Source organism: Hemitrygon akajei, chromosome 10, assembly GCF_048418815.1.
Source record: "Hemitrygon akajei chromosome 10, sHemAka1.3, whole genome shotgun sequence".
Taxonomy (NCBI): domain Eukaryota; kingdom Metazoa; phylum Chordata; class Chondrichthyes; order Myliobatiformes; family Dasyatidae; genus Hemitrygon; species Hemitrygon akajei.
In genome coordinates, this window is record NC_133133.1 from 136112776 (window position 1) to 136138259 (window position 25484).

Here is a 25484-nt window from a genome sequence, read left to right on the forward strand (position 1 = left end):
TGTTAAAAGATGGGGGAAAGTGTAAACTATAATCAAAAAAAGTTTCTGTACAGTCCAGTTCCAGCAAACAATCACAAAGGTTTATGCTAGAACCTTTGCTATTTGCTATATACATTAATAACAGATATAAATGTAGGTGGCATAATTTCTAAGTTTGCTGATGACATAAAAATTCATGCTGTTGTTAAGAGTGAGGAGGTTAATCAGACTGCAGAATCATATTGATCTACTAAGTAATTTATTTCTGATTAGTTTAAAGGAATGAATTTGGGAGGGGCAGCTCTAGCAAAGACAGGATGTTTACCATGAATGATAAAGCCCAAGAGAGTATTGTAGAAAAATACTGAATAGTGGTGAACATCTGAAAAGATCTCTCAGAGAGGAGTAGGAGATTTGGAGGGAATCTGAGGAAGGTTTTTTTAAAAACCCAGATGATGACTGCAATGAGGAATGCATTGCTTGAAGTGGTGGAGGATGCAGGTATTCACATAACATTTAATAAGCATCTGGAGATACACTCAAATCACCAGAGTACAGTGAGTTACAGACCAAGTAGTAGTAAATGAGCTAATATTGTTATGCATTACAGGAGCGAGAGCAGGAAGAATTTAAAAGAGCAAGTCTCATTGCTGGTGAGTTTCACTTTACAGGAGAGTGGAAAGGATTTAAAAAAGAGATGCCATTAAGAAGATAGTAAACTCAAAAGTCATGGTCATTGTGTGAGTGCCTAAGTGTAAGTGGGACCCGAGGCTAAAGAGGTTTTACCGAGGAGCAGCTCCTCTTGTGCAGCAGGAGAGCAAAGGTGAGGTTCTGGTAAAGTCTCTTTCTTTCTGATTGTGCAGTTGAAATGACTGTAAGGGCGGTGATATGCTCCTCTTGCAGGATGTAGTAAGTTACGTTTGTTAGGTGCATCCAGACTGTGTTAAGAACAGGAGCTGGATAAACTCTGGAAAATTCAGGAGGCTGAGGGTTGATAGATAGGACTTACAGAAGCAGGGAATTGGAAGGGAAAGGGAATAGGTAGAAATTTGCAGGGTACCCCATGGTTGTTACTCTCAATAACAAGTATACCACTTTGGATGCTGTTGGGAAGGACTGCCTACCAGGGGAACGTTGCAGCAGCCAATTCTTTGGCATTGAATCTGGTTCTACAGCTCAGATGAGGGAGAAAGAGAGGAGAAAGAGGAGACTGGCAGTGATAGAGATTCAGTTAGGGGTACAGTCAGAAGACTGGATGAGAACAAGACTCCTAGATGTTATGTTGCCTCCCAATTGCCAGGATTAAGTCCACAGCATTCTTAAGGGGGAGGGTGGGCCGCCAGAGATTATGGTGCACATTGGTACCAACGACACAGCCAGAAAAAGGGATGAACATAAAAAGTCAGCAAGGGAGCTAAAAAGCAGGACCTTAAGAATGGATTGCCGAGTGTGCCACATGTCTGCGAGGGAAAGAATAGGACAATGTGGCAGAAGAATGAATGACTTAAATGTTGGTGCAGTGGACAAGGTTTCAGATTTGTGGATCATTGGGATCTCTTCTGTGTAACAGAGATGGGTGGCTAGAGCTGTTGAGGATTTAAACTACACTGGGAGAGTAATAGGAAGTAGAGCATTAGATCAGATAATGGAGCAGTTGGTGTAAAGTTAGATGCAATGTGGACGGACCAAGGAAGGATAGGTAGTGGATAGGTCATATATAGTCAGTTGGAGGGTTGAAGTATTAAGAGCGATGAACTTAGGGAATAGACATTAAAGATGGTACTGAAGTGTGACTTCTGAGAAGCCTAGTGTCTGCAGGTTCAAGTCTGTTGACAGAGGCTAGAGGCCTATCTTGGGGCTAAAGGACTGTATGTGCTTGGATGAGGGAGGAACAGGGGTTGGGTTGCCTTGCTGTTGTTGCTTGTGTTTTGTGTTGTTCTATTGAGGTTAGGAGCAAATTATATAGGAAAGTGTTTAATTGAGGGGGGCTAATTAGGATGTTATTAGGCAGCAACTTAGGAGCGTATATTGGAAACAGATGTTCTCAGGGAAATGCACAACAGAAATATGGCAGTTGTTTAGGGATCACTTGCCTGGGGTTCAGGATGGGGCTATCCCACTGACTCAGGGAAATTAAATATGGCTAGGCCTTTCAGTCTAAAGATTTCTCTACATCCCTTTGTCAGCCATTAATAGAAAGATCTTCCATGAGAACAGAGCAGTAGTTTTATTGTGCATCTCCATGCTTTGAAAATCTTTCTGAGGGAGAAGAGTAATTTCCCATAATGATTTCCTTAATTATCTTAAATTACCCATCAACTGGATTCCCTCCCTAAACAAATTGCCAAGAAATTCAAATCTCAATTTATCCAAGCTATTATCCTAACCAAGTAAAGTTATTTAAGATATTATTTGGATGATGTGTTGAGCTTTTTCAAATGTGGCTTTCCCCAAGGAACACAAAATACTCCAAATGAGATTTTGTTCAGTTTTCCAAAGTAAAAAGCAAGTTTTAGAATGCAAGTTTATGGCTTTCCATGGGTTCAACAAGTTCATTCAATGAGAAATTAGGCAAAACTGATGGTGAGGAACACAGGTTCAGAGACCCAGCCACAGCAGGTGAACATCACTATGTTTCAGCAGTATGTTTTCATTTAATAATAATGTTAACTGTACTACAGAAGATTATAACTTGCACTCTAAACACCACTATTCCAGTATTCAAAACTATGGACATTAAGCATAGAAACGCTACTTTACTCCAGGTTAACTGCTGTTACATTGGCTTGTTCTGTCTATAATGCATTGTACTCCTCTGCTCTTGTACCATCTCCTTTGGTGGCATTCCATACATCTTAGCTTGATTAACTTTCAGATTATCACATGTACATCAAAACATACAGTGAAATACTTTGTTTACATTAACAACCAACACACTCCAGGTTTTGCTGGGGACAGCCATCAGGATCACCTCTGGGCTTCCAGACCTTGGCCCTGGATTCTCAAACACACAGAAATCAGGCTTCCAACCCACAGCCTCTGACCACACTTCCCTCTACCACTGAAGTTGCTGACTTTGATATGTGATCATTTTGGCTTTCTATCTCCACATTCACGAAGCTCTGGCTATCAATCACAGGACTCAGCAATCTTAGGTTTGACCTTCAGGCCTCAGCCAGACCAACCTCTGGGATCATTAACCTTCTGCTGTGAAGTGTCTTGGGCCTGGACTTCCAGATTGCCCAAACATCCAATCCCGGTGGTTGGAGTTGGGTTGGTGGGTTGGTTGTGTCCACCTGTCCTCATGGTCCTCCAACTCAGGATTTAGCAACCAGGAGTTCAATGGTCTCCTCAGTGCTGTTGACCCAACCCAATCTCCAATTCATTGACCTTTGAACACAGAACATTCCAACCTGGAATATGAACAAAGGCTCCCGCCCCTAAATCTTCATTCTCCCCTATCCCTATGTGTAAACCCGAACCTGATCCTTAACACTCTGCACTGTCCCACAAGCCATCAAAACTATGGCTTGTGGGACAGTCACAGTTTTGAACCTAATAATCAATCAAGTCTGAGCCAAAGCATCAATAGACACCACAGCTCAGCGCTGTCTTGACTGGAAGATATGCAGTTAATTACGGTTAGTTTGGGGCAGGTTGGAACCCGTATATTTTATCCCAATTAACTTAAGTTCAAGAAAATACTTGTAAAAGGTATTTTTTTTAAAAAAACAAATTGCTGTTTAACTGAATAACAAACTGTTTAAATGAAATGCAAAACAAATTAAAACACTATAAATACTACAACAGTACTATAAAACTCCATATTAGTTTCTAATAGTTATCAATGGAGGAATTAATCCAGTGCATGCAGTTGCATTCTTTTGATTGACTAAATGAACAAAATCAGTGATGACACTTAATATAGGTTATGGACTGTCATCATACAATGTTTTTGGCAATTAAATCCTCCAAATCTTCATTTTCATTGTATCATTCCAGATGACTGTTGAAACCTTAATTCTTTGCAGTTCCTAACTTGCTGAAGTACTGAAATAGTTTCATAGTCACTCCTGGCCATTTCTGGCATTTCTAAGCCTGAATGCTTGAAACTGCAGGAACAGAACAGTCTGCGGTTCTGAATTGTCTTTCTGCTTATTTCTCGTCAACTATCAGTGACAAAAAAAACACTGCTTTTTGAACACAAGCGTACACAACTGATGCTATTTAAAAACTGTTTGATCTAAGCATGGTGTAGTGTCCAACAGCCACACAAATGCAGGAGTCTGATGCTAGTTAGGAACTGTTCAGTAACAGTCTACTGCCCCAATAAGTGGTATAGCATCCCTAATAAATGAAGGGAACCCCAGCTATTTTCTCAATTGGTAGTTTCTTCTTTGAGTTGTCCCAAATAAGTAGCAGCTCAATTAAATGATTACCCATTTCACTGGAATCTACTGTAATATCACTGAAATGCATGCTATTACACTTAGAACTCCTGGGTTCAAAAAATTAACTACAATGCTTAAAAAATGGAAATCATAACCAGGATAATACTACACATGTTCTTTTAGAAACTACTACTACTGATAATATAACTTGCCAAGGTCAAAAAATTCAATCCTCTGTCCAAATTTCTTCCAGGAATCATTACTTCCAGTAATCAAAGCCACATATGGTAAAGTGTTAAGACAGCAGCACTCAAAATGAACCTGTCAACATCAGTGCAGTATTCTTACTTGCTCCGATTAAATTGTTGAGGATCAGGAAGAAGTTGCACTTTGTATCTCTGATCTATCAGTATTAGATAAACAGTGGCTCTCAAGCATTATGATAGTCCCTTTTGCTGGTGATGTGATACGAACACAATATAAACAACCAACATTCACAAAGTTACATTTTTTCTAACCCGTGACCTGTTTTTATGCATTGCTCTAGCATTTCAGACCATACTGTCCTACCAGAGCTTGGATGAGCTGACTATAAACTGAACACCCAACTTGCATGTGGTCATTTATGGTCATTTGCTCCAGGATTAATCTCAAATCTTCAAACCAATTTCTTATATTCTAGCTCTAGTGCTTACAACTTAATTGGATGATCACAGAGCACTATGGTTCATGGTACATTGTTTCATGAACAGATTTAACATTGTTTTATTTCATTAAAAATACACATTGCATTTTCACAATTACTGTAACAATATTTTAACTCTGTCATTTTAAAGAAATCTATAGATGTAGATAATTCCAAACTTGTATAAAATGTTTTGTACTTGCTTGTGATTACTATATTCCACCAGGGATTTCAAACTGAAAGTACTAAAATAATAAACAGTTAGCAAAAAAAACCTCATGAAATAATGGCACTCAGTTCTCATTAATTTATCTCTAAATTACAACTATGTCAATTTCATACAGTGGTCTGGTATGTTTACATAGTATTCCATTTCTCAGAAGTTGCAAAATAAACCATTCTAGCAGGCAGTAAATATTTCACTCTGCTCAATGTAATTTGACTGCCAAGTGATGAGCGAAAAGATTTCAGTCCAAACTAGCTAATATTTGTTATCTTTAATTACAGGACTTATGAGTTTTCCTGCAATATCAGCAATAGGACAAATTCCAATAACATGTTGAAATGATTAAATAAAAGTACTGGGCATCGCATCTACATATTTTAGGGTGCAAATTTAAATTTGCCACATTAACATTCTGCATTTAAACTCAAAGAAGCTAGAGTGCACAAACAAAATCATTCATTTTCTAAATCATTCATAAGAGGTACCAATTTGGTATCTTTTCTAGCATGAATGTCTTTATTGATGAAAAATTTGTAAATGGCTCAAGTAAACTACTTTTAGTTGTTTGTTTTATTCATCAATAACTGAAAAAAATTAATTTGCTAACATGTCCTCACACTATTATAAGAGGCAAAGATTCCAACGGATTCTAGAGCAAGAGCACCTTTTGCAGTGCTATACAAGACATGATTGTCATGAACGTACAATACTCCTGGTTAATGTTGCACCACACAACTTCAGCTTAATTACCATAATTTCATAAGAAACACATTAAACAGATTGTCAATCCTCATATACCTTCATATGACAGAATAACACTTTTCTCTGTAAACATTGTCTTCAACTTTTTTTAAAAAAAATGTAAAATCAGTGCTTCAGTGGAGATAATAGGTGCATTTACAAAAATTATCTTCCAGGTTTCAATGAAAATACCTATGCTGATAGAGTGATTGGTGTCAGTAACATCATTTCAATTTGCCTCCTCATGTTTAAAAACATCCCATATTTAGACCATGAGAAAAAGTCAAGCTCCTGATGTTCAAGGCAAAAATACATTCAAAATGGTGATTTTACAAAATCACCTCCCTCTCGAAATTTTTCCCTGTAAAGTTCTTATGCTCTTCTGCAGTCTTTGTGTGAAGACATGATGAATTTTTCCACAATATGTATTCATAGTTTTCTGCAGTTCTTTTTCAAGTGGATATAGCAGTGAATGGATGGGATCTTCTCCAAAAGGGTACTGTAGAGATTGCAAGATAGAAAACAATGAGTTACATTAAAGTAGCAAATGAATTTTAAGTCAAAGGAAAGCAATTAAGTATCAAATGATGAATGCATGTAAATTTTCTCAGGTTTTCAGGAATTCAACGTATGACTGTTATAGAGATCAGTGAAAGGACAACACTAAAACAGTCTGTATATTATTACCCAATTTAGGTACACCCTATTCTGGTTATATGCGTCTTCAGACAATGCGGATTCAGTTATGTAAGGGGCCTATTTCTACCAACGTCTCCTTATATGCGCCCAGAACTTACAGTTATGCGAGGAACACTGCTTTCCCGCCAAATCAAATCACGTGCACAAGCCTCACAGTCTCACTGTTGGAATGAGAAGCACCGCTTTCCCAAACCAGATGTGCACGCCTCACAATCTCACTCCTGCCAGTCTCGCATTGGTTTTGGCAAGGTGTGGATGTGCGATCTTGCACTCTTAAACTTTTGAGTTTTTACCTACGGTGCAGTGATTTTCTGCTTGAAATATTTAACTATGCCTCCTAAGTGTCCGATGTCAATTCCTGGGCCTTCAGCCAAAAGGCAGAGAACCGCTTTACCCCTTGAAAAAAAAAGAGGTGGCATTAGGTGAAGGTAACACAGTTCTGGGACGCTACTGCCAAGAACAGAATCTTGCCTTTAAAGTTCTTTTGTTGCTTGACAATCCTAAACATTTGGACAGCGTTCATCTTAACATAACAGTGCATTTCCTGCCACCTAACACAACATCGCTGATTCAACCACTCGACCAAGGTGTGACCTACATCCGAGGTGTTTTTTTATGACAAACTATCTCTCAGATGCTGCAAGCAACAGGCAATTTTAAAAATCCCGGGAGTTTACCAACAGTGAAGGAATGTGGAAGTCGGAACACTTGGCGCAAATGGCGATGGACATGGAGCCAATTTTAGAACGGAGTCAGCGTTTCAGTCGTTCTCTGCAGTCAAGTCAAATCAAGTCACTTTTATTGTCATTTTGACCATAATTGCTGGTACAGTGCATAGTAAAAATGAGACAATGTTTTTCAGGATCATGGTGTTACATGACACAGTACAAAAACTAGACTGAACTACGTAAAAAAAAAAAAGAGAAAGCTACACTAGACTACAGACCTACACTGGACTGCATAAAGTGCACAAAAACAGTGCAGGCATTACAATAAATAATAAACAGGACAATAGGGCAAGGTGTCAGTCCAGGCTCTGGGTATTGAGGAGTCTGATAGCTTGGGGGAAGAAACTGCTACATAGTCCGGTTGTGAGAGCCCGAATGCTACGGAGCCTTTTCCCAGACGGCAGGAGGGAGAAGAGATTGTATGAGGGGTGCATGGGGTCCTTCATATGCGGATGCAGCATGTAGTGTAGTCAACCCTTCTTCACTACAAGCAAATTTATGCTGAAAAACAAAATGCTGCCAAGCAAACAACCCTCACCACTTACTTCAAACTGGTGCCATCTCCTGCTGCTGGGAGTTCTGCGAGTCTTCCTTCACCCCTTGCTGTGCTTGATGATCCTGACGACCCACAACACCCACTTCATCCATGTAAAGCTTCCTGACACCACAACAATCACTCATCTCCCACAGCAAACACACCTGCCACTGTTGGTGAGTACTGTACACCCTAATATGTTAACCTTCTATGATTTATTACACTGAATATTACCTTAACTTGATGAAATGTAATACGAATGTTGCCTTGTGGTACTGCTTTTGTGTTGTATTGGTATGAAAATGTGAATAAATTACAGATAAAGCATATTTAGGAAGCCCTCTGGAACACATCCCTATTTTCTCCATTTAAATAATTATTCACATTATGCATTTTATACTATGCGTTGACTACGAGGAACGTATCCCCCGCATATAACGAGGATAGGGTGTACTGTGAAATAATCAAGTCCCATAGTATTTTTGTTTATCATTTCATTAAGGGTCGAATGATTGGCTCAGGCCCTTCCTACCACATTGTACAATCCCAACTGTAGGGCCAAGTTAATAAAATACATGCAAACTTATAATTTAGCTGAACTATTGAGCTATGAAAAACAGGGAAGGACACAAATGAGACAAAGAAGATTCTGTTGAAGGAATGTGCAGCCAGAGTCCGATTTTAAAAAAGGTAGATGCACAAAATGTGACCTTTTGGTGCACAGCACCAGTTTCAGTGGAGCTAAGAAACAATGGGCAGATCCACTGGTGAGAGTTGTATGTAGGCCTCCAACCAGAAAAGCATAAATATCAGAAAATTAGTAAAGCATACAACAAAGTTAATACAGAATCATTGGAATCTTTAATCTGCATAAATTGGTCAAATCTAGTTAGCAGCAATATTGTGGAGAATGAATGTATAACAATGTAAAAGTATACATTAAAAGTATGTGAGAAATCAAACAGGGAACAGACTATTTTAGATCCAGTGTTGTGTAATGAAAGGTTTAATTGATCTGGTAATTAAAGTGGCCTTCACGGAGTAACAGGGTAGGATGGGGATCCACGTTTTTAAAAAAGGTATGACAGTATACTACGTTTCAATACATTAGCAAACAAATAATATAACCTACTTAGGGAAAAATAGGAAGAGATCTAGCTATGGCCATCAATTAATACTAGATCAAAGAAAAAGGTTTGCAATGTTGTCAATAAAAACAGTAAACCTGACAGCTGTAAAAGTCTCAGAATTCAGAGGGTCAAAAAATGGCTAAAGAATGAAAATGTAGAATACAAAACAGAACATAAAGCTTCTGCAGGTATCAAAATGTAAATAATTAGCTGCAGTTAAGGTTTCTTATTGATTGTGACAAGGATAATTATATTGGGGAACAAAAGGAAAATGAGTCAGAAAAATAAAACAAATACTGTATTTTGTATCAATCTTCACCAAGACTCAGAGACACTTTAAGAAGTCATGGAAAATACAGGAGAATGGATAAATGAGATCAAAGAAATTAGCATTAGGGAATAAAAGACTTAACAGGTACAGTAGCCGATAGAACCCCTAGACCTGATGATCCCCATCCTAAACTGTGAAGGAAGTGGTTATGGAGGTAGACATTTTGCATAATTCTCTAGTATCTGGAAAGGTGGCAGAGAAAATAGAGAACTATTGACCAGCTTCTCTGACATTAATATTTGGAAAAATGCTTGTATGTAACCAGGTTGAGAAACTACTTGTGGACAATTTCTCCTCCAACTTTAAAGCCTTCAGTATGTATGCCACCAAGGCCAGAAGCTTTGGTGGCCTTTAGTCTTTGTTATCTGCCAAACTTGAGGGGTTGGTTCATTGACAAGAGCATTCCTGACAAATCTGACTACTGCTTTGCAGAACACCCACAAACCTGACCTTGAGTTTCCAGTTGTATATCACACTGTTCTCCAAGCTGCTTTTACTCTTGAAATTCTGTCAGCGTTTAGCCTCTGAAACTAGTTCCAACAAAGTCTAATAAAGCTGCTTCTTTTGATGAGGCACAGTGCAGCATCTGGACTTAATACTGAACTAAGCAATTTTAGACCATTTGCAGTTCTAGCCTTGCTACTTTATTTCCAGCATCCATTAATTGCCCCTTCTTATTTTTGTTGACAATGTCACAAATTTAGTTATCATCTCTTATTTATATACTCCTTCCTGCTTTTCTTCTATCACTTTTTAGAATTTCATTTCTGCTGCATCTCTCTGACACAGATTTTCCCTTTCATTCTCCTCAGTTTTCTCCCCACCTTAAAGCTTGTTTTACTTCTAACTTGTCCCAATTGAAATGGAATGTCATCAATATGAATGTTAACTATACTTTTTGAAAGATGCTGCTTCACCTGCTGAATAATCCCTGTAACATTTGGTTTTACGTGTGAATTCAAGAGTTGGCCTGAAACAGCCTTGGATGCACTGAAAACAAATTATACGCTTTGAATTACCAGCAAGTTGTCACCCTTTGGATTCATCATTTGTTTTCTATTTTCCAAATCCTTTTCTGGGCTTCATCTTTAAGCCTCCTTACCAACTTCCAGCTGAATATATGGCAATTTGAGTCGTTTAAAGCTGAAGCTTGTGACAACAAATTTATAGCATATACACATTGAGGATGCAGCTGGAAATGCTATGCACACCACCACTAAAAATTGTATCTGTAAGCTCAGAGAAAATAGGGAACTGCATGTGTACACATTCCTCTATTTACCTCTTTCTCATCCTTCATTTCTGTTCACTTTCCTGCCTTCCTTACTTCTATATCTTTCCATTACATGTGCCTATCAAAGAGACATGCTTGGGTGCCTGGGCCAGCCTGAGCAGATATCTTGCTGACATTAAATGCAATTAAAATTTTATTACAAGCATCATTTGCTGTGAGATTCATTGAATTAACCTGACCTCTTCCAGATTTTACTCTTGGATGAGATAACCACATGCACATGAACTTGAGTGATTCCTGAATAAATCTCACACTATGAAGGACAGTGATTTTGAGGTTGGGCAGGAAGGAAATTGTCCAGTATCCAGATACAAAGAAGTGGAAAGTGTTTGCCTTCTGAAACGAATATCTGATTAGATAAAGATTCAAAGAGAAAAGACTACCTTTATTTGTCACATGTACATCAAAGCATACAATGAATGAGTTGTTTGTGTCAGGATTGAGCTGGGCAGCCCACAGATGTTGCCACGTTTTCCAGGGCCAATATAGCATTCTCATAACAGTACGTCTTTGGAATGTGGGAGGAAACTACAGCACCAGAAGAAAACCCATCCAGTCACAGGGAGAATGTACAAAGTCCTTAAAGACAGCAGTGGGAATAAGACCATACTTGGAGCATTGTGAGCAGTTCTGGGCCCCATATAGAAACACGGAAAACCTATAGCACAATACAAGCCCTTCGGCCCACAAAGTTGTGCCAAACATGTCCCTATCTTAGAAATTACTAGACTTCTCCATAGCCCACTACTTTTCTAAGCTCCCTGTACCTATCTAGAAGTCTCTTAAAAGATCCTATCACATCCGTCTCCATCACTGTTGCTGGCAGCCATTCCACACACTCACCACTCTCTGAGTATAATAAACTTACCCCTGACATCTCCTCTGTACCTACTCCCCAGCACCTTAAACCTGTGTCCTCTGGTGGCAACCATTTCAGCCCTGGGAAAAAGCCTCTGACTATCCACACGATCAATGCCTCTCATCAGCTTATACACCTCTATCAGGTCACCTCTCATCCTCCGTCGCTTCAAGGAGAAAAGGTCGAGTTCATTCAACCTAGTCTCATAAGGCATGCACCCCAATCCAGGCAGCATCCTTGTATATCTCCTCTGCACCCTTTCTATGGCTTCCACATCCTTCCTTCAGTGAGGCAACCAGAACTGAGCACAGTACTCCAAGTGGGGTCTGACCAGGGTTCTATATATAGCTGCAACATTACCTTTCGGCTCCCAAATTCAATTCCACGATTAATGAAAGCCAATACACCATATGGCTTCTTAACCAGTGTCAACCTGCGCAGCTGCTTTGAGCATCCTATGGACTCAGACCCCAAGATCCCTCTGATCCTCCACACTGCCAACAGTCTTACCATTAATACTATATTCTGCCATCATATTTGACCTACCAAAATGAACCACCTCACACTTATCTAGGTTGAATTCCATCTGCCACTTCTCAGCCCAGTTTTGCATTTATCGATGTCCCACTGTAACCTCTGACAGCCCTCCACACTATCCACAACACCTCCAACCTTTGTGTCATCAGCAAACTTACTAACCCAAACCTCCACTTCCTCATCTAGGTCATTTATAAAAATAACAATGAGCAAGGGTCCCAGAACAGATCCCTGAGACATACCACTGGTCACCGACCTCCATGCAGAATATGATCCATCTACAACCATTCTTTGCCTTCTGTGGGCAAGCCAGTTCTGGATCCACAAAGCAATGTCCCCTTGGATCCCATGCCTCCTTATTTTCTCAATAAGCCTTGCATGGGGTACTTTATCAAATGCCTTGCTGAGATTCAGATACACTACATCTACAGCTCTACCTTCATCAATGTGTTTAGTCACATCCTCAAAAAATCAATCAGGCTCAAAAGGCATGACCTGACCTTGACAAAACCATGCTAACTATTCCTAATCATATTATGCCTCTCCAAATGTTCATAAATCCTGCCTCTCAGGATCTTCTCCATCAACTTACCAACCACTGAAGTAAGACTCACTGGTATATAATTTCCTGGGCTATCTCTACTCCCTTTCTTGAATAAAGGAACAACATCTGCAACCCTCCAAATCCTCCGGAACCTCTCCCATCCTCATTGATGATTCAAAGATCATCGCCAGAGGCTCAGTAATCTCCTCCCTCACCTCCCACAGTAGCCTGGGGTACATCTCATCCGGTCCCGGTGACTTATCCAACTTGATGCTTTCCAAAAGCTCCAGCACATCCTCTTTCTTAATATCTACATGCTCAAGCTTTTCAGTCTGCTGCAAGTCAGCACTACAATCACCAAGATCCTTTGCCATAGCAAATACTGAAGTAAAGTATTCATTAAGTACCTCTGCTATTTCCTCCGGTTCCATACACACTTTCCCACTGTCACAATTGATAGGTCCTATTCTTTCACGTCTTATCCACTTGCTCTTCACATACTTGTAGAATCCCTTGGGGTTTTCCTTAATCCTGCCCGCCAAGGCCTTCTCATGGCCCCTTCTGGCTCTCTTAATTTTCTTTTTCAGCTCCTTCCTGGTAGCCTTATAATCTTCCAGATCCCTAACATTACCTAACTCTATGAACCTTTTGTAAGCTTTTCTTTTCTTCTTGACTAGATACCTAAGAAAGAATGGGCTGGCATTGGAAAGGGTTCAGAGGAGGTTTACGAGAATTATCTTGGGAATGAAATGTTAATGTATGAGAATCATTTGATGGCTCCCAGTCTGTACTCGCTGGATTTGAGAAGAATGAGGAAGGATCTTAAAGAAACCTACTGAACATTGAAAGGCCCAGATAAGAGGGAATGTGAAGATGTTTCCAATAGTAGGGGAGTTCAGAATAGGACACAGCCCTAGAATAGAACAACACCCCTTTAGAACAGAGACAAGAATGATTTATTTTGTCACAGGATGGTAAATCTATGGAATTCATTGGGTATATTTAATGTGGAGGTTGATATAGGTTCAGAATTCCCTGAAAATATCTGAAAAAAAATTTACCAGCAAGATGGTGAAGGCACAGCAATTTTCCAAGCTAAGAATTGAACTAAGAGTAGGATTTCTACTGACTAATTTGGTTTGAAGCAGGTCATAGAATTGATTAAGTTGACAGCAGAATATTTTAAACAAAAAAAATCAAGATATCAAAATTTAAAACTGAGATTTCTGTATAAGTTAAGATGACAGTAGTGGTCAATTTACAAGACTGGTAATCTAGGATGTCTGCACTAATAATAGATACAAAAGCATACCTGATCAAGGCAGATGTGGAAGTTACATTCAGTTAATTATAAGGAAGTAAAACAGATTAGACACTGGTAATGGTAACCACAAAACTATAATATTGCCATAAAAATGTATCTGATGTCCTTAAGTGGAAGAAATTTGCCTGGTTTGTCCTGAGTGTAGCCTCAGACCTACTGATGTGATTGATTAAGTTGAGCCCTTTGAAAGAGCCCAACTAGCCACTCAGTTTATTAGCAATAAAGAATGGGCAATAAATGCTGGCTTTGCTTGTGATGCCCAGAAATCAAGAATGAACAAAGGGAAAACTGCTTCCTGTTATTGTGATCTTGGAGTTTACATTACCCTCTGAGCAACCTGGCAGCTTCCCATCTGACACACTGGAAAATTCTGCTACCATAGGCATGTGATCTTTGTTACCACTTTTGGATGCATGGCACTACAAAATAAATTTTATCCTGCCTGACAAATTTGCATCTTTGCCAATCAGAACTATATTATTCCAAGGGGAATAAAGCTGTTATTTCTACCTTTGGTATGGTAGCTGGAAGATTATATCACAGACATTATATAACAGTCTGTGACACGCATAAAGAAGCAATGGTATTCAAGTTACATTGCATATTAGTTTTCAGACTATTAGTACATTCAAAATGAATGAATTGTGTTTTTAATTAAAGTCTACAGCTTAATTTTATATAGGTTAATATGTCCTTTAGAACTGTAGACCAAAAGGAAGTATGTCACTTGCATAAATTTCAAAAACATGAAAAACTTCTGATCACTTAACATATCATTATGGAATTTAATGAGAATTTTTGTAGCAATACAAAAAATACTATAGACGCTCAATTGACCTTGCCACCAATGAAGCCAGAGCTAATGATGCTAGTCTAAATAACAATTAATCTTTGAATGATCTCAATTAGTCCTTATAGTCTTAAATGGACACAATCTACATTCTGGCAGCAGAAGAATTCATTGCCTTCTGCATGCTGTAATGTTCCTGCCTTAATGAAATAGCAATCATGAGCGAGAAGAATCAGTTATATTTGTTACATACACCTTAGCCAATAAATCCACTCCAGATTATTAGGGCAATCTCTCTTCTCATATTTCTGTGCACTTCAAAAAAAAATGTTTTAATGTTTCCAGTAGATTGACCTTAATGCTAACGTACACAGAATACAAAATAAGACCATCAAGGAAATTGCATGATAAAAGCACTTTATATATACAGCTTTATGATACTCACAGGACACAGACTGCAATCAAAGTTTTATAGCACTTCCGCTGTAATCAATACAGTCTCAACTCCTAAATTGGATACACCTTAATTTCTATTGTGGTAATTGCTGTCAGTGAAAAGGCAACTGTTTGATTTGCATTTTATGGTATAAAATTTAACTTAATTTTTGGTCATTTTTATTTTACTGTCTGAAAGATAATGGATATCAAAATGTTTAAGCAAGCTTTTGCATTTAAGAAATCATGACCACTTCAGAAAATACATATGGCATGCAACTATGAGCTTGACCATATCTCACAATTTTCAGAATAAAGTAGAACAAATAAACTGTGATGTGCATAGGATTTAATCTTCAAGGCCAGAATATCTTCATTTGTCAAGGAAGACTAAAGGTGCATATGGTACTCAAGGTACATCTCAAGAAAGCCTTGCAAAATTGCAGCAAACATACGCAGCCTTTTAGTTCTTTTCTTTGAAATAAAGGCAAATACACTATTTTCTCTTCTTATTACTTACTATATGTTAGCCATCTGTAATTCATGTACACAGAACCCTGCAAATTTAAATATTTAATAATTGCTATTTCATCCCATCAAAGGCAGTGTTTACACTTCTCCACATACACCACCAACCTTTCTGCTCAGTTTACTAACCCAAACCCTTTGCAGCCTCTGTACCCTTCTCACAATTATCATGCTTCATCATTAGCAACTTAGGTATATCATTAGACCACTTCATTTTAGCTACTGATAGATATTAAATAAGATACACTAACTCTGGTACTTGCAGCATTCCATTTAAAATTAAACAAGTTTTAATTAGTATTCTAGTGTTTTGAAATGTTAATAGATGGTGTATAGAACTAGTGAAAGGAATGTATGGTGTATTTATTTATACAACGTTAATGAGTACAATAGGAACTCACAACTGCAGCACACATGAATGGGAGGGTTTTTATATACACAAGAGCTTATTACCTGCCAGAGTGCTGGCTTTAATTGATGTAACTTTGCTACAGAATGAAAAAGAAAAAATGTCCCCATGTGCATTGGACTAATTACAAGGACCATTACTATTGATTTTTAGAGAAAAATAACTACTGCTACATCATATTTCAATACTGGAAACCATTGCTTGAAATTCCCAGACTTAAAATATGTAACTGGAGCCAAGTAAATAACATTGTACAAGTGAAAAATGTATTCACAGAGCAGCACCAGACCCAGAGGCAGTTGCAATGCATAATTTTCATAAGAATGCTTCTTTGCAACTGCATTAAAATATTACATTTATGGTACATTAATGGATAATTTCAAACAGAGTGAATAAAGAGCTTTAATTATTTGAGACTACATCTCCAGGATACAATACTTACATTTTTTATTGCTCTGTACACAGCCCTGAAAGCTGGCTGCTTTTCATCATGGTAGACTCCTCGATTTCCATGAAGAACAAAGATTCCTTCATCCTCTGCTGCTTTGCAGTTGCTGCCATACATGCAGTGGTCTGGACGATAATTCCATTGACATGGAAAAATAAAGAGGCTTTCTGCAATATGATAAACACTAAATTAACACAATGTAAACGATTCTCCACACTGGTCATTATTATTTTTAAAATAAATCAGATTTTTAAAAATACAATATTCCAAAATATTTTTTCATTACACATCAAAAATTGAAACATTCTTACAGTAGATGTTGAATCATTCAACAGGCTACACCTTTTGAAATTAAAATGACATTGACAATTCTCAAATTAAACTACATTTCCAACAAGTTATTTAAAGTATTAATGAAGAAGGCTGCAACCAAGAAAGGGAAACATTATATTTACCTGGGTTATAATAGAAAATAATATTGAGTAAATCTTGGTCTCCCCAAGTAATATTGAGCTTGTACTTCTTGAAAAGAGGTAGAAGCAAATCTTCCCATTTGAGTCGTACAGTTGTCATATCATTCTACACAAAAGAGAGAAAAAAAAACTAATCTAAACTGTTTCCCTGGATAAACAACTGAAAGTAACAGACAAGTGGAATGGATATGCTTTCAAAGAAATTATTTCAGAGGTAAGTGCTTAACTTCTGGTAAGATGGCAGTGCGCTCACAGTGGCTTCTACAGGGTTAACCAAAGGTGTTACAGTTATTCCCGGGTTACGAACGAGTTCCATTCCCAAGTCCATCTTTAAGTCAGATTTGCACGTAAGTCAGAACAAGTACATCCGGTATTATTTAGCGTCAGTTAGTCAAACGTTGACTTATTATATAGTATATATTTTACCTTTCTATGCATATAAAACACTTAAGAAACATATGTATTCCAATAATTAAACCACTGCGTTGCTTAGTAATAATCGTAGTTTTCATTGGGGCAGGGCCTTTCACATGCTCCATTATTCTCACTTTATCCTTTAAAATCGTTCCAATCGTTGACTGACTGTAGCCTAACACTTTTCCAATTTCCAAACTCTATTACTTCCACTTTATTTTCAATCATGATCACTTCCCATCAACGGAACAGACCAAACTCTTTATTACTTCCACTTTATTTTCAATCATGATCGCTTCCCATCAACGGAACAGAAACACTGCGGGCGGCGGGTCCCGAGCTCCACCAGGTCCTAAGGACCACCGCACTGAGACAGGTTAAATGGGACAAGTGGGGGTTGTGCTGGGTATTTGATCCTCCACAATATTCCGCGTGGAAATTTAAACTGGAGGTGGCAGTGTTTTTTTTACGAGGTCGAGTTGCGAGCTCGACATCAACCCGGCACGGATGGAGAGTGTGCTCGGAAGTGGTCTGTCACTGGATAGAACTCGGGAACCTCCGTTCTCGAGTCCGGCGCTGATCTCACTGCACCATCAGCCAACTGGAAAAGTGGGGGCGAGGTCAGGGTAAATTTTGCTAAGAAAAATTTAAGCCAAATACAAAGTTACACACTCAACACAATGTCAACAGCAACGACTTAAAATGCGGACAGCGTCATGATCCGACTTGAAATGGTGGATGGCGTTCTCGTTCCTCCGTTCATAAGTACAAGTTGTTTGTAAGTTGGGACGTTTGAAACTCGGGGACTACCTGTATTGTCTTTTTTAAATGTATTTTTTGATTGAAAGGCCCTGCTGGGCAATTAAGAACTTAAGGTACTGCAGGTTGAGAGTTTCTTGCGGGCAGAGAAGCTGAAGGAGCTGGACTTGCTGCAGACCATGATGCTACCTGCAAAAACGAGGTGTTGGTGCACAGTCTAATAGCAAGTGATCATCTTAATTGCATTTCTTGTGATTGTGAGACTGTGTTGGACGTTGGTAGTGTGGAAGGCTGCAAGTCTAATTAATTGGTTTATTGGCAAACGGTTGGAGGAGTCATATTGAGGACTAGGACTCAAACCGTGGTGTCACCTGTTTGCAGTCGCCTAGGGAGAGGAACTGGAGTTAGGCGTACCACTGGAGTGTCAATGGTAGTGTGGCACGGTGTTTATGCTGGGGTTGGTGCTGCCTCCCCACTGTTCATTTGGTAGAAGACAAGGTGGATTGTGTTCGACTGCAGACTACTGCAAAAGGGACTCAAGATTTTTCTGTGTGACTGTATTTTACTGTTATCTTATATGTGCTTGCTATCTTCTACATGCTATATGTGCCTTGTGCTGTGTATGACTGTTGGTACTGTGTTTTGCACCTTGGCACATTCATGAGTACAGGCTGTATTCATGAGTAATCATGTATGGTTGAATGACAATTAAACTTGAACTTGAAAATGCCCATGTTAAACACACAACTAAACCATTCAATAATCAAGCTCTAAGCACCAATTAACAGTTATCTATTTCATAACACAGCAAGAAAATTTCTACTGGAGATTCTGTGCTGACTTGATATTAAACCTTGATTATTTTGACGGGGAAGAAATGCAGCTTTTCATCATCAAACACACCATACATTGGTCCAAATGCTTGCAGCACATTTTACACCCAATTTATACTAGCTTGTGAACATCAAAGACGACCACAAATGGGCATGTTTCAGACCTGAAACTGTCAGAATAAATTTGCTAAATTCTTTGTTTCGGACAGTTCCACTCATGCAATTCCACTCAAGGATAAATCTACAAAGAGAAAAGAATCCCTAAAGCAATTCCACTCATGGATAAATTTACAAAGAGAAACTCCCTTCCACTATTCTGTACCATATCCTTTTTTTCCCCCTTATGCATGTGCGTTTGCCCAATTTATTCCAATTGTACAATATCTGTTTTTTTGAATTGCCATCACAACTTACATAATTTCTGCTCTCGATTACTAAGCATCTCCCTAATTCCCTTGTGGTGATTATCGGGCATTCATTTCCTCAGGGACCCCAATCATGTCAAATCTCACCCTATCTTTTCTAGGGAAAAGTGCCCTTTAGCTTCTTTTGTGATTTTATTGCTCATACAGAACACCATCAATCTAGGATGCTGTGTAAATAAAACAATTACACGCTCTATTTTTTCATTTCCTCGTACCAGTTAGATAAGCATCTACTATGACATACACAAACATACGAGCTATTCATTTGTGAATAAAAATGCCTTTTGGTACTTAATTGGGCAATTTTAGGCTGCTGACCAATTAGGTAAAAAAAATCTCAATAGTTTAAAATTCAAAGGATTTTTAAAAATTGGTAGACAGAGGAAACATTCAAGTAAGCAGTATCTGAACACGAGCCACATAGATTTAAATCTGCCTCCTCTTATTATGTCATGCAGTCCTCTATCCTGCATATCATAACAGTGGTACAGAAACAAATGTTAAACACCAAAACTGATTATTGTAATAGATTTTAAATGTGTCTTTTATATTTCACAAGATGCAAGAAATGCCCTCTTGATTTCTCATAACAGGAGCTGCACGGACGTCATATTAAGTGCAGTCACAAATAGAGCCAACTGTTTTAGACTATTACTTCAAGTTCATAGTAAGTAACAAAAATAATTTCCAGTTGAAGTGCTGCACTGTTCAGTCAAAGGAAGGCTTTGAGAAACTAAAGATTGATATTAATATTAAGAGATTGACAAAACGGATACTTAGAGCCTAGAGTAAATGCAATTCTGGTTTCTGTAATACAATTGTTTTTGATACAGTGGAACAAATATTCACTTGATTAATTCCTGAAGAGAAGCAGTTGACCTAATGACGAGAGACCGAGTAAGATGGAACTCTAACAGTTTCAAATACAAGAGGCAATTTTACCAAAACTTGGGTTTCTGAAAAGGGGATTGAGAGAACTGTCAATTAATGGTTTCCTCTGTCTAGAAAATATGGGACTTAGGCTAGACTATAGTCCAGAGAGGACTTCATTCATTTAAACAGCTATGAATCCCATACTTGGAGACCCATCAATGCTATAGGACTAAAAGCACAATCTATTAGATAGATAGATAGATAGATACTTTATTCATCCCCATGGGGAAATTCAACATTTTTTCCAATGTCCCATACACTTGTTGTAGCAAAAACTCATTACATACAATACTTAACTCAGTAATAATATGATATGCATCTAAATCACTAACTCAAAAAGCATTAATAATAGCTTTAAAAAAAGTTCTTAAGTCCTGGCAGTTGAATTGTAAAGCCTAATGGCATTGGGGAGTATTGACCTCTTCATCCTGTCTGAGGAGCATTGCATCGACAGTAACCTGTCGCTGAAACTGCTTCTCTGTCTCTGGATGGTGCTATGTAGAGGATGTTCAGGGTTTTCCATAATTGACCGTAGCCTACTCAGCGCCCTTCGCTCAGCTACCGATGTTAAACTCTCCAGTACTTTGCCCACGACAGAGCCCGCCTTCCTTATCAGCTTATTAAGACGTGAGGCGTCCTTCTTCTTAATGCTTCCTCCCCAACACGCCACCACAAAGAAGAGGGCGCTCTCAACAACTGACCTATAGAACATCTTCAGCATCTCACTGCAGACATTGAATGACGCCAACCTTCTAAGGAAGTACAGTCGACTCTGTGCCTTCCTGTCAAAACTATGGAAATTGGGCAGAATACAGAAGACACAGGATCAGGCATGATCTTACTGAATGTCAGAACATGCTTAAACTAACCATATGGTCTACCTCACTTCAATATATTTGTAAAAAAAACAAAATTTCTATCCTTAGTCTGTAATGGTGCAATCACTAAAAAAGAAAAAATGTCATACTGTTGTGAAGTTACAATTGCATTTAACAAATCAGGGACAATAGTTATTTTTACAGCTACACTTCAAACTGGTTCATGTCACTCAAAAGCCTTGGGTTTAGATACTTCTCCAATTCCAACAGCAGGTGGAATTGATCAAGTCTAAGCTTTGATATTGAAAGGAATATAAAACATGACAAATTCACCATGCAATTCTTTAGAATAACTAACTGTTCAGTTTTGCTAATTATTCCATTCAAGGGGGCATCTAAAATTACCAAACTAAATGCCAAATCCACTTTGCAAACAAAAATACAGATAAAAATGACAACTATGATAGTTTTTGATGTATAATATTTTGTAAATAAAAAGTGCATGTTATTGCAATTAATTTTACAAATTCATGGGCATGCAAAAAATAACCATTAAAAAAATCCCAATACTCAATATAGATTTCATTACCAAGTGATAAATGAACTCCTAATTTTGGATAGCAGGCCAAAGTCTGCATTGTGCAGAGTAAAAATCTAACTCAACAGTAAATGCCTCTTTCAGTGCTGTAGGTAGTTTTTCCCATAAAAAGCAATCATTTTATCTCATTTGAAAATATTTTCGTTGGAAAACAAACCAATATGAAACTGGGAGTTTCTAATTTCGTTTTTTTCCCCCCACGTTATTCAAAAGCAAACACTTTAAGATGACAGCCCAATATCGCCATCCTCTGGTCAAAGCACTTACTAATATTCAGACCCACAGAATGTATTCCAAGATTTTAGATTCCTGCTATTAAGCCTACAAATTGCCTTTTTTAAAAACAGCTTGCGGTTGAGCCCACTAGAATATAGGTAATTCTAGATTTGGTGTTGTGCAATAAACCAGGTTTGGTTACAGAGCTTAAGGTAAAGAAACCCTTAGGAGGCAATGATCATACTATGATATTATTCACCCTGCAGCTTGAGAAGGAGAAGCTAAAATCAGATGTACTGGTAACACAGTTGAGTAAAGGTAACTACATAGTCATGACAGGGGAGCTGGCCAAAGCTAAATGGAAGCTAAACCCTAACAGGGATGATGATAGAGCAGCACTGGCTGTAGTTTCCGGGAGTAATTCACACTAGTGTTGGGTTAGCTAACACTATTACAGCACCAGTGACACAAGTTCAGTTTCACTGCTGTCTTAAGGAGTCTGTAAGTTCTCCCTGTGGTTCTCCACCAGGTGCTCCAGTTTCCTCCTAAATTCCAAAGGCCTATGCATGGGTTGATAGGTTAATTGATCACATGTGTGTTAAGTGGATTGCACAGGCTGTTGTCCAGAAGATCCTGTTACCATGCTATATCACTAAATTCAAGATTCAACATTATTTGTCATTTTCAGTACACAAATGTACAGGAGAACAAAATAATTATCTGATGCAGCATATAAAAACACATTAAGATAAACAATAATAAAAAAACAATAAATATAAATGCAAAAGATGACTAATATATAGTACATAGATTGACTGTGTGTGGGTAAAGTGATGGTAGGCACAGGTGTGTCTGTACATAAAGTGACTGACAAGAAATGATAAAGTAGTAGTGGATGGGTTAGTTCGTGGGTGGAGGTGTTGATCAACCTTACTGCTTGGAGTAAGTAACTGTTTTTGAGGGTGGAGCAACCGTGCCTTTCAAGGGAGTCAAAGGCAGCATAAAAGCAATAGAGCAATAAAATACAATTAGCAAATATTAATGTTAAGTCTGAGGATTGAGAAGCTTCTAAAACCAACAGAAGGCAACCAAAAAAGCCATAAGGAGAGAAAAGATGAAATATGAAGGAAAGCTAACCAATAAATTAAAAGAGAATACCAAAAGTTTTTTTGAAATTTATAAAAAGAGTATAAGAGAGACGAGAGTAGATATCCGATCGCTGGAAAAAGACACTGTAGAAGTAATGTACGACAAAAAGATGACAGATGAACTTAATTATTTTGCATCAGTCTTCACCATGGAAGACATTAGCAGTATGCTAGAAATCTGAATATCAGGTGGCAGAAGTGAGCATTGTTGCTATTACTAAGGAGAAGGATGAAAGATCTTGGAATGATGAAAGATCTGAAGGTAGATAAATCATCTGGACCAGATGGACTACATTCCAGCGTTCTGAAAAACATAGCTGAAGAGATTGTGCAGGCATTGTGGACTTCAAAAGGTAGGATGAGGAAACTCAAACCAATCTTCATAGAGGGATCGGAAGTGGATCAGATTTAGTTTGTCACCTAAAGCACTCGAAAACTTCTACAGATGTAGAGAGCATTCTGGCAGGCTGTATCACTGTATGGTATGGGCAGGTGGGGCAAATGCACAGGAGCAAAAGAATCTACAGAAAGTTGGGTACCAGCCTCCATAGGATCCAAGACATGTTCAAGGAGTGGTGCCTTGGTGTACATCATTAAGGACCCCCATCACCCAGAACATGCCCTCTTCTCACTGTTACCGTAAGGAAGGAGATAGAGAAGCCTGAAGTCACATACTCAGTGATTCAGGATCAGTTTCTTCCCCCCTGCCATCCGATTCCTAAATGGACATTGAACCATGAACACTACCTCTTTATTGCGAGTAGCTTAGAGTCCCGTATCTAAGGAAGGTTTGTTGGCCTTGGTTAGGATCCAGAGAAGGTTTACAAGAATGACTGTTCTAGGCCTAAACTCACTAAAGTTTAGAAGAACGAGGGGGGTTACTGAAACCTACCAAGTATCCTGTCTGGAAACAGTGTCTATGGAGAGGATGTTTCCAATAGCGGAGGATTCTTGAACCAAAGGGCACACTTTCAGAAACGAAGGACGTCCCTATAGAACGAAGATGAGGAGGAATTTCTTTATCCGGGGGTGGTGAGCCTGTGCAAGTCACTGCCACAGAAAGCTGCAAAGGCCAAGTCATTGAGTATATTTAAAGCAGAGGTTTATACATTCTGTTTAGTAAGAACTTCAATGGTTAAGAGGAGAAGGCAAGAGAATAGGGTTGAGAAAGAAAATAAATCAGCCACGATTGAACAGCAGAACAGACTCAATGGATCACATGTCCTAATTCTGCTTCTATGTGTAATGGTCTCATGTTCTCATTAACTGAGAAAATTTCTTCTGTGGCACGATTCTCTAATTTGACCATACTCTGATGCTATCATCAACTATTATTTTAAAAGGTCAGCTCTTGAATAATTATAGTGATATCAGCAACCTGAGTTGAAAGGATCAGGAAAAATAATCAAAGGCATTGACAATATAATTCAGGTTTACATATCTTGAGCACTATTCAGTGATTGCTGTGGGAAAGTGGCAGGATGTGAATATTGGGAGAAAATAGGAATGGCTTTAGCCATGATAATTCCACTGTCAGATATATTCTGCACTCTTCCTACAACCACACGAAAATCACAATTGTAAAAAATATTAAAAAGATATTTCAAAATAACGATCCATATAGTATAATGGAGCCAGCAATTAGGTTCACAAGAATCATATATAGGTTCTGACAATTGATTTTTATATTTGTGTCATTTTCATTCAGTTACATTGAAGCCTTACACAATATATTTTTTTAATTCATTCATAATAACCAACTCAATACCACAATTATTAAGCAATAAACGACAATGGATTAGCAGTAGTTTAACAGATCTCAAGCTGCACCAGAATTAACTCAGAAGATATCAAATTGCATTCATTTGCTTCCCATATCCGTTAAAGCATAAAGACAGATCAAGTACAAGATGCAATCATTTTACACAATGATTCTAGATGCACTTACTTTAAAATATTTTTTTCGAATTCGGGTCATATTCATCATCATTACTCCAGAGTTGATTCCAGTTTTTCCATAATATGGATGCCTGGCAAAACGGTTGTACCAGCCAATTCGTGGTTCCTCATGTTCTGGTGCCATTCCAGCAATCTGAGTTTGATTGAAATCTTCAAAAAATGCCCATATGTCATCCATAGGACGCAGAAAAAGGACATCAGTATCTACATAGAGCAAGGAATCTACATCCTTCAGGATCAACTTTAAAAAAAAACAAGAACACATCAGAAAGAACCATTAAGCAGGTAAGATGAA

At 38.3% G+C, this 25484-nt stretch overlaps 1 protein-coding gene across 2 annotated transcripts in view; it reads right to left on the reverse strand.

Moving 5' to 3' along the window:
• Window positions 1-5107: 5107 nt before the first annotated feature.
• The window catches only part of LOC140734703 (glucoside xylosyltransferase 1-like), a 63331-nt gene continuing 42954 nt past the window's right edge, over window positions 5108-25484 (reverse strand). For both annotated transcript variants that reach the window (XM_073059033.1, XM_073059034.1), the window contains 4 exons: window positions 25179-25430; window positions 17069-17192; window positions 16608-16780; window positions 5108-6521 (listed from right to left, as the gene is read on the reverse strand). In XM_073059033.1, the coding sequence (XP_072915134.1) occupies window positions 6360-6521; window positions 16608-16780; window positions 17069-17192; window positions 25179-25430 (711 nt within the window). In that variant the 3' untranslated portion in view covers window positions 5108-6359. The remainder of the gene's footprint in view (window positions 6522-16607; window positions 16781-17068; window positions 17193-25178; window positions 25431-25484) is intronic.